This window comes from Bubalus kerabau, chromosome 2, assembly GCF_029407905.1.
Source record: "Bubalus kerabau isolate K-KA32 ecotype Philippines breed swamp buffalo chromosome 2, PCC_UOA_SB_1v2, whole genome shotgun sequence".
Classification (NCBI taxonomy): Eukaryota; Metazoa; Chordata; class Mammalia; order Artiodactyla; family Bovidae; genus Bubalus; species Bubalus kerabau.
Window position 1 is genome coordinate 3,528,202 of NC_073625.1, and position 10,056 is coordinate 3,538,257.

General features: G+C 47.5%; 1 protein-coding gene across 2 annotated transcripts in view; it reads left to right on the forward strand.

Moving 5' to 3' along the window:
* Nucleotides 1-7,032, forward strand: part of UBE2E1 (ubiquitin conjugating enzyme E2 E1) — a 64,678-nt gene extending 57,646 nt beyond the window's left edge. For both annotated transcript variants that reach the window (XM_055566885.1, XM_055566886.1), the window contains 3 exons: nt 3,645-3,777; nt 5,167-5,314; nt 6,238-7,032. In XM_055566885.1, coding sequence (XP_055422860.1) covers nt 3,645-3,777; nt 5,167-5,314; nt 6,238-6,335 — 379 coding nt within the window. In that variant the 3' untranslated portion in view covers nt 6,336-7,032. The remainder of the gene's footprint in view (nt 1-3,644; nt 3,778-5,166; nt 5,315-6,237) is intronic.
* Nucleotides 7,033-10,056: the final 3,024 nt, after the last annotated feature.

A 10,056-nucleotide genomic window follows, 5' to 3' on the forward strand; every position in this document is an offset into this window, starting at 1 on the left:
TTTTTGATATTTCTAGGCTATGCAATTAGGCTGTGAGTTTTTTCAGATAGTTAGAGATCCGCCCAAGATTTCCCAATGTATCTATTGAAAAAAATCTGTGCATAAGTGGACCCCCACAGTTGAAACTCGTGTTGTTCCGGGGGTCAGGAGTCCTCACTCAAATAGTAGTTTTCTAGATGCTGACGTGAACACTGCACCTGAAAACTCAGGTCTCCAAGGCTGATCCCTGGCTCTGGCTGCTTCAGTGGGAATAGAGGGGTAACGGCCTGAGAGCCTGACCTGCTCAGACCATTTCTCTCAATTTCTCTGGGAAAAATAAAACAAATTAGGCTTGTCTGGTTCCTGCAGAAAAGAGCTATTGTCTGGTCCACCTTAATCCTGAATAGCTACCTGTTTGACACCGTATAGGAACACGGCCTCTGAGACTCTGGGCATGCTGATTGTCTAATTCTCCGTGATCCTTCCAATGTGTTGTCCCCCCTGTCCTCTGCAATCCGATTTTTTTTAGGCCCTTCATTTGGGGCTAATTTGTCATTTCACATGCTTGATGCCTGCCGTCACTCTTTACTCGGTAGTTCAGAGGTTAAAGCCCGATTCTGGGCTCAGTTAACCAAAAGCTCTAAAAACTCAGCTGCCCCTCATTGAGAGGAAGGGACCTCTGAGGGCCTTGATTTCTGAGGCCTGCAGTTCTTTCAGTGTCCCTGCTGGAGTCTCTTTCAAATTGTCTTAAAATAGTTTTCTTTAAAAAGTTGTGTCCTTATTCGGTGTCTAAGTTTTTTTGATATTGGAATGTGAATTTCTGGAAGGACTGGATGTTGCTTTTTCCTAAAGCAGTAGCATGTAAGATAAAACTACAGCTGATGGCTAGGTGGGCAAGATTGAGCTTTTGTGGGATTTTGTTATTTCACCTAACTTGGAAACACTGTCATATAATCCTGAACAGTGGTATATATTTTGACCAGCTAATTAGGTGTTCATTGCTATCAGGCCAACAAACCTGTACTGTATGTAGGAAATTACTCTCTAGAGACTTAGAGTCTGATGTGAGAGAGGTTGTGCACCCACGTAGCTTGTAGCAGTTTAATCCACAGACAAGGCTTTTCTGATTGGAAACACGTTTCAAAAATGAGCTCTCCAGCTTCTGCAGGCCCCTGCAGGCCCCAGATCAGCCCCATGCTCCATGAAGAGTGTGTCAAGAAGTGCCTTTGACAGGCTGCTCTCTCCTGCGGAAGATGGGAGGTCTGTGTCCTCAGTGTGGGTGCAGCCAGCCTTGGGGGCTTTGCGGGAAGGCCCCTCCCCTGGTGGACGTGGACCGTGGTGTTTTCCATGTGCGTTTGTCTGAGTGAGTTCCCCTTCCTGTGCAGGACAGCGTGCCCCCTGCTTGGACTTCCTGTTCCAGAGTGACTGCCTGGGTACACAGACGTGAGCTCCTGCATGGACCCCGGCTCTCCTGGGCAGTCCTTTAGGTGGGTCCTTGGTCTGGAAGTTCTTCCCGAGGGACGGTGCTGAAGGGCACCCCAGGCAGCCCCACCGTGTGAGCCCGTGAGGAGATCGGCCTGGCGCCCTGCGTCTAGAAGGTCACTGTTTTCCGAAGGGGCGCAGCACGGCATGGTTTGGGTCTGTTTTTATAAAACTCCTCTGATGTGTTCAGTAGCTGTCACCAAGAAGGTTGCTTTCGTCCCTGGAGCGATGTCTATTGCGAGTGATCGTGGGGGATGAGGCGTCCCTCTGGTCAACTGAGAAAAGATTCCTGCTCTTCTCTCATATTCATCTTGAATTTCTTAGCATAAGGACAGTAAATTACGAATGGACTTTGAGTCATATGTTTGTAGGGAACATAGATTTGATGGCAGATCTCTTCCTGTAAGCACTTGCTCAGTTCTGTGTTTGGTTATTGATCTTACAGACTGAACAGAGCTAAGCATCACCAGTGTTGATACTTGTTTTTTTACTGCAAAGAAGTACAGATGGAGGAGGAGAGACCTAGATAACAGGTCATTTGAATCTGTTACAGAAGATTGGAAAGTGGAGTTGATATTTGTTGCCATTTGTGTTCTCCACAGCCGCCTTCTCAGACTCTGATGTGCTCAGGCATTGTTCGGGGACTGTGTTAAGATGCAGATTCTGTTGCCGTAGGTCTGGGGCCTCAGAGTCTGCTTTTTTAACAGACACTTGGGGGATGCTGGTGTTGCTTTTGTTCAGGGACCCCATTTTGAGTAGCAGGGGTCTATAGAACTCTGGGGCGTGTGCAAATCTACTTTTTTGGGATCTCAGTTTTCCAACCAGGAATGGAACCCAGGCCGTGGCAGTAAAAACACCAAATCCTAAACACTAGACCTCCAGGGAACTCCTCAATCCAACTGTGATTGATAACAGCCATCTGGATCGCATTTCGCCTGCTTTCTCTGTACCGGGCACTGAGCAGCAGAACAGTGATCGGGAATGGTGGTGGCGTGTAACAGCGCGTGGGGCTGCAGACAGACGCGGTTCTCTTTCCCACTAACGCGCACACTCCTGTCCGGCTGCGACATGCAGAACCCTCCTCAGACGGCGTCACCCGCGGAGAGCGCGGCTCTCAGGCTCCCGTCGGGTGTGGGCTCCGCGGCCTGTATGCGGAACTCGTTCCTGTCACGCGCCTTCTGCGGGGAAGAGGAGGAGAGACGGGACCAGCCCGTCCGGTCTTCGCGTTTCCCGGGGGTGTGGGTGCCTCCAGGCGCCTGTCTTTCTGAAACACGGGTCACTGTCCTGTGGGGCGACCCCGCGGGTCCGCGGGGGCTTCTGGGAAGCACGCGCCGCGCCGGGCCGACCCGCGCCCCTGCCGTCCCAGGACCCGCCTGCCGGCCTGCCCGTGCGCCCCACGCCCGGCTGCCCGGCTGCGGCATGCGTGTTGGGTCGTCGTGTCCCCCGCCGCCCATGCATGGTTGACGCTGTTCAGAGAACTGCGACCTGTGGGACTCCTTTCTGTTTAATATTATGAAGAAATGGGGAAGAGCCCCCTTCAGAGGGTCAGAAATGACGCTTTCACCAGAGGTGACGCGGCTCTGAAGAGCTCTGTGTGCTGAGAGGCGTTTCTCTCTTTTAAGTGTGGTTTGCGTTTCCTGCAGTGCACGGAGGAGAGGGTTTCTGGCTCCTTCCCAGCCGGGCCGGTGTGGAGGCTTCGGCGCCCCTCCCCGTGTTCCTGGACGGAGACCTGTTGGAGGCCCGCGCCCGCGGGTCTGGAGGACGGGGGCCTGTGCTCTGCGGAGCGCGCCCACGTTAGCGGGGAGGCCGGGAGCGCCCACGTTACCCGGGAGGCCGGGAGCGCCCACGTTACCCGGGAGGCCGGGAGCGCCCACGTTACCCGGGAGGCCGGGAGCGCCCACGTTAGCGGGGAGGCCGGGAGCGCCCACGTTAGCGGGGAGGCCGGGAGCGCCCACGTTACCCGGGAGGCCGGGAGCGCCCACGTTACCGGCGAGGCCGGGAGCGCCCACGTTAGCGAGGAGGCCGGGAGCGCCCACGTTACCCGGGAGGCCGGGAGCGCCCATGTTACCGGCGAGGCCGGGAGCGCCCACGTTACCGGGAGCGGGCGCAGTGACGGGCCCTCACGGGCTGCGCCGCCGGAGCCGGGCTGCCGGCGCCCTCTCACCGCCGTGTGTTGTCCGCAGCGCTGGCCCCAAAGGCGACAACATCTACGAGTGGAGGTCCACCATCCTCGGGCCCCCGGGCTCCGTGTACGAGGGCGGCGTGTTCTTCCTCGATATCACCTTCACACCGGAGTACCCCTTCAAGCCTCCAAAGGTAAGGGGCTCCCCCGACTTGACGCTGAAGTTCAGATATTCCTATGAAAGATGAATCCGGCTTTTAAAATGAGGGTTTTAACCACAAAAAGCAGTTTCTGACAAATCTCTTAAGTACATTTGAACATAAAACACGTCTTTGGGTTGACTGCCTCTTCTGGCAAAGACCATTTCTGAGTGTGTTTCCATGGGGCTTAAAATCCTGCACATCTCCCCATAAGTAATCTCCTATTTCCCCACTCCCCACTCATCAAGAAAAGTTTCTAACCAATAAAAACAGGGTCACGGTCTCCACACACGGACTAGTACAGGGCCTGTTAGCGTGGCCCCAGGGCGCGGATGACATGCAGATCCCTGAAGTGCTCCATATTTAGAGCAAGGCAGCTGGAGACGCTCCTACCGACCAAGCCTCGGACTCCCTCGGGCCCTTCAGACCCCGGCGCGGGCTCTCCTCCAGGGTGGGGGCTGCCAGTCACTGTCCCCTGGGAGGCTCAGGGCCTCTTCAGAGTCGGAAGCAGAGCCATTGTATTTCACAAGTGAAAACTAAGAGAGCGGACAAAACAACCCTCGAGTGGCTGATGTTGCTTTGCCTGCCGCTGTGGTTCTTGCCCGTCTCTGGCTCCACCCCCGGAAACAGTTAAAGTGGATTCTGTGATGTAGGCCTGCAAGACAGCTGCAGGATCGGATGTAAAGGTCAGAAATGAGCAGAAACAAACCGCATCTGCTGATCCATTTTTCAGCCTTTTGGGTGTGTGATCAGTGTTTGCTAAGCTGTTTGTCTTCATGTTCCCACTACGGTGTTTGAATAAGGTGCTGAAGTTTGCTTTGAGGCCATGTAGTTCTACCAGCTAACACAAGAGGTCAGCAAACGACTAGCTATTCAAACTCTAAAACGTTAGGAAAATATGTACATTAAAACTGCTAAAGATGAATTCAAGAAACATACAGGGAACTATATCCAGCCTCCAGGGGTAAACCATAATGGAAAAGAATATTTAAAAAAAAAAAAAAAAAAGACTGTTTATATGTGTCTGTGTGTATGTATGTATAATTGAGTCACTGCTGAAAAGCGGAGATTAACACAAAATTGTAGATCAACTATAGTTCAGTTTAAGAGGAAAAAAAGGAAAATTTGAAGTTACTTTGCTTTTTGTTGGTGATTACTTCTTAAATGAGATTGTATCTGTGAATACTTTCTAATCTCAATTTTATTAAATAGTCTCTTAACACTTACTGGCCTTTTTAAGTTGTTACTTTATTCACTTTTTTTTTTTAAACCAATGTCTATTTCTTTAAAAGTTTTAATTAGAGCCATTTCATTGAAAAGGTTTTTTAGTAAAGTTTCATTGTTTGCTGTTTAAATTTCATTTAACACTACCTTATTTTTTAGGTTACATTTCGGACAAGAATCTATCACTGTAATATTAACAGTCAAGGAGTTATTTGCTTGGACATTTTGAAAGATAATTGGAGCCCAGCACTAACCATTTCTAAAGTCCTTCTTTCTATCTGCTCACTTCTCACAGACTGTAATCCTGGTAAGCTTATGGCCGTTTACCTTGTTTTATTCCTCCTCACCTGGGAAATAGTGGTTTTTCCATTTAAACTAAGGTTTTCTAAAGTTCAGATTTTATTTTTGTACAAGCTTTCTAAGGAGAAAAACTTAATTGTTTTTCAAAGAAATCTCTAGTCAACAGTTGTTGAAAAACGCAGCTGCTTCCCCAGCTGATGTGCTCTAGGAACAAGGTGTTTTAATCTGCAGGCTTCATATCAGATTGCCTTAGATTTTTACATTTTTAGTCATTCCCTCCTTTATTTATTTCTATTCTGCTTTTGCATATTTCCCACGAAGTTCTCCTGAAACGACATGCTTGTGTCTTTGCGTCTGACCTGCCCTCTGCCTGCAGGTCCACTGCGGCTGCCCCTAACTGCACAGTGGTTCCCTGCTGTATACTTAGTGATGACCAGACTCTGGTGCTTTCTGAACCTTCATTTCCTCTAACTAAATTTTTTTCTAGATAAGCCAAATACAAATTTAATTACTAAAGATTCTGTTTAGGTTTCAGAGAAGCACTGCTTAACTGAAAGTACAGGTTTCGACCTGGCAGCTTTGGCCCTTTCTGGGTAAACAGTGGAGAGGTCAATAGTTTGATGTTGCAGTAGCCTCGAGGGCCTCACCGTGTTCAGTGTCGAGACCGTGGTGCCGTTGAGCAGAAGGTGGTCCTGTGAACGGAGCTGGGTGTTGAGGGCAGTCAGGGCCGTGAGCCTCCCGGACCCTGACACGGAGGAGCAAACCCTGTGGTGGGGGGAGAGGAAAGTCTGGAAGGAAAGGCATCCAGAATGGAGGAGGGGTTTGATGACAGCCACCTGTCCACATTCTCCCAGGCTGGCACTGACCTACTGGCTAAGATTGAAATGTCCTTTTCCTTCCCTCAAAGTAATGTGCATTCTTCTCTTCCAGCCGACCCCTTGGTGGGAAGTATTGCCACTCAGTATATGACCAACAGAGCAGAGCATGACAGAATGGCCAGACAGTGGACCAAGAGATACGCTACATAAACTGGGTTTTCACAGTTCTTTACATTATTTGTCTGTCACAGAGAGAGCTGCTTATGATTTTGAAGGGGTGGGGGGGAGGGTGGGAATTGGTAAAGAGTAGGGTATTTCTATAACAGATATTATTCAGTCTTATTTCTTAAGATTTTGTTGTAACTTAAGGTATCTTGCTACAGTAGACAGAATTGGTAATAGCAACTTTTAAAAACCGTCATTAGTTCTGCAATATTAGCTGAAATGCAGTACAGAGAAGAATAGACATTTGGGTTCAGTTGCTTGTAGACTATAAATTTAAAACAGCTTAATTTCGTACAGGTTACACATGGCCATTTATGTAAAGTCCTTCCAAGACTACACACTTTTTTGTTTTGAAAAATTGGAATTTGTTTTCCCTCCTTGAAAGGGAACATTGATATTTAACAGCTTTTAGAGACTGTCATCTCATATATAAAATGGACACGTGGCTATAGGACACCAATATAGAAAATGAGTAGTTATGTATTTTATTTTATATGCCAATCTACTTTATTGTGAAGAGAGAGAGGTTTGAATCAGGACTTTTGAAAACCTGTAGTAAAATACCTTAAGCTGTTAACTGTCAGGCGTGGAGTAGGTTGCTCAGTGGATTGGTTCTATGTTGTGGACTACTCAAGTCTGCATTTGTTACTGTGCTAATAAACAATATTAAAACAACCACCAACACTGCTGCATCATTCCTTTCTTTTGCCTTTTTTGGTAGTTTTTCTTCTTGCTAGATCTTTTACTATTAAAACAATCTAGAGGTAATGCAGACTGAACACGTTGGTTTCATTTACCCAGCACCAACTGGGCTCGGTATGTTACTCTTAATTAATCCAACAGCCTTGCAGGATAACTACTGAGGTGCCTTAGAAAAGGTTAGATAATCTAAGTCATTTTCTTCCAAAGATAAGAGTTCTGCTACATCTTTTTAAAAGCATTTTCCAGTTTGTAGATGCAGTGGTAGAATTAGGTTGGTGCAAAAGTAACTGTGGTTTTGCAGTGTTGAGCTTTGCCATTTGATACTGGAACACATTCTTAAATGTGGTTATGTGATACATCATTTTAATGTGCATGTCTCAATTTACTTTTTTTTTTTTTTTTGCGAATGACTTATTACTTGCTAACAAAATGATGCTAGACAAAAAATAAAATCAATTTTCTTACTCGATCTCAAAATGAGTTGTAAGCAGCAGAGACAACTCGCAACATCAATGACACACTTGGCCCAGGAACTGCTAACACAGTGCAGGGGTGGATCAAGAAGTCTTGCAAAGGAGACAAGGGCCTTGAAGATGAGCACGGTGGGCGGCCAGCGGAGGCTGACCACAGCCAACTGGGAAGATCTTCGAGGCTGATGCTCTTACAGCTACACAAGAAATTTCCGAAGAACTCAATGTCAACCTTTCTATGGTGATTTGGCACTTGAAACAAACTGGAAAGGTGAAAAAGCTCTGTAAGTGGGTGCCTTATGAGCTGACTGCAAACAAAAACTCAATTTCTCAATCCAGTGCAACAGTGACGTGCAACAAAAAGTGGATTTTACACAACTGGCGATGACCAGCTCAGTGGCTGGACGGAGAAGCTGCAAAGCACTTCCAAAGCCAGACTTGCACCAAAAGAAGGTCCTGGTCACTGTTCGGTGGTCTACTGCCGGCCTGACCGACTACAGCTTTCTGAATCCTGGTGAAACCATTCCGTCTGAGAAGTACGCTCAGCAATTGGTGAGATGCACCGAAAATGGTGATGCCTGCAGCCGGCACTGGTCCTCAGAGAGGGCCCGATTCTCTCCATCCGACACTCACCGCACGTAGCACAGAGTGGCCCACATTCTTGCCTCATCCACCACATTCACCTGCACTCTCGCCAACCGACTATCACTTCAAGCATCGCGACAACTTCTTGCAGGGAAAACTCTTTCACAATCAGCAGGAGGAAGAAAATGATTTCCAAGGGTTCACGGAATCCCGAAGCACAGATTTTTATGCTCTGGGGAATAAACAAAGTTATTTTTTGTTGGCAAAAATCTGTTGATTGTACTGGCTTCTATTTTGATTGATAAGGATGTGTTTGAGCCTAGTTACAATGATTTAAAATCCACGGTCCAAAACCACAGTTACATTGGCACCAACCTAATACAAGGTATTGAATACAGTTCCCTGTGCTAGAGGGTAGGTCCTTGTCAGTTACCTATTCTACATGTAGGAGTGTCTGTTCACGCTAAACTTTTAACCTATCCCTCCCCACGTTTCCCCTTTGGTAACCGTAGTTTGTTTTCTAAGTCTGTGAGTCTGTTCCTGTTTTGTAAGTTCGTTTGTGTCATGTTCAGATTCCTCATGTTAGTGACACTAGATTGTCTCTGAGTCACTTCACTTGGTGTGATAATCGATAGCTCCTTTTTTCTCTGTGTGTGGTCTTGGCTGACATCGCCATTTCTGAAGAGCCTCGATCTGGGTTTTTGTAGCTTTTCTCTTGATGTGAGTGTCTCACGTTGCCTTGTGCCTTGATTCCGGCTGCGCACCTTGGGCAGGAACCCCTGAGCTGACGCGTCCTTCTCAGGGCGCCGTGTCCGTCTGTCCCCTTGCTGGCAGCATCTCCTTTTTGATATTTATTTGTTTGCTCTGGATCTTTAGTTGTTCCATGTGGGAGCTAGTTCCCCGACCAGGGATCGAACCCGGATCCCCTCTATTGGGAGCAGAGTCTCAGCCACTGGGCCACCTGAGACGTCCCCTCCCCTCTTTAGATTAGGGAGAATATAAAGCTATATATATATATATATATATATAAAATGATTTAAGATAGTCACTGCCTTCAAAGAGCTCATTGTTTTGTTGGGGTGACAAGTCCGAATCACATTTGCACCAACCTGGTATCTCCACATGAGAAGTGGCTCTCGTGGAGAAGTAACTACAGCCACAGTGGGAGGAGCTGTAGGGTCCAGAGTGGAGGTTCATATCCATTCACTACATGTTTAAAAAGAACATAGTCACGCTGACACTAACAGCCAAGCCGAGTTCAGCAGAGGAGCAAACTGCAGGATGGTTTTTTGTGGGTTTCTTCGCCACACTGTGGCATGAGGGATCTTAGTTCCCGAACTTGAACCTGTGCCCCCTGCATGGGGGAGCGTGGAGTCTTAACCACTGGACCACCAGGGAAGCCCCCTACCCCCATATATTCCTTGTAAATGCTGTGTGCTGTGCTTAGTCGCTCAGTTTGATTCTCTGTGACCCATGGGCTGTATCCCACCAGGCAGCTCTGTCTGTGGGATTCTTCAGGCAAGAATAATACTGCAGTGGGTAGCCTTTCCAGTCTCCAGGGGATCTTCCCGATCCAGGGGTTGAACCCAGGTCTCCCACATTACAGGCGGATTCTTTACCGTCTCAGCTTTAAATAATTGTAAAAGTATTTGTGTTGGGGGGGAGGGAACTAGAGGTTCAACACTCAGTAACTACAAGAGAAGGCAGGGAATAATTTAACCATCCGAGTGATAGTTCTTTAACCAAAAATAAGTGATGAGAAATAGTAATTATAAATCGGCCAGAGCTGCCATCGTGTAAGTTTTGTATCTTATATGCTGTAGTTCTTGCCTTCCAGTCACTTAACAGCCAATTGAGTTTAAATTCCCTTAGCTTCATCATCTTAGAAAGTATTCAAGATAACTACTGTTTACTAGACCTTTTAAATTATTATTTTGTTGTTGGACCAC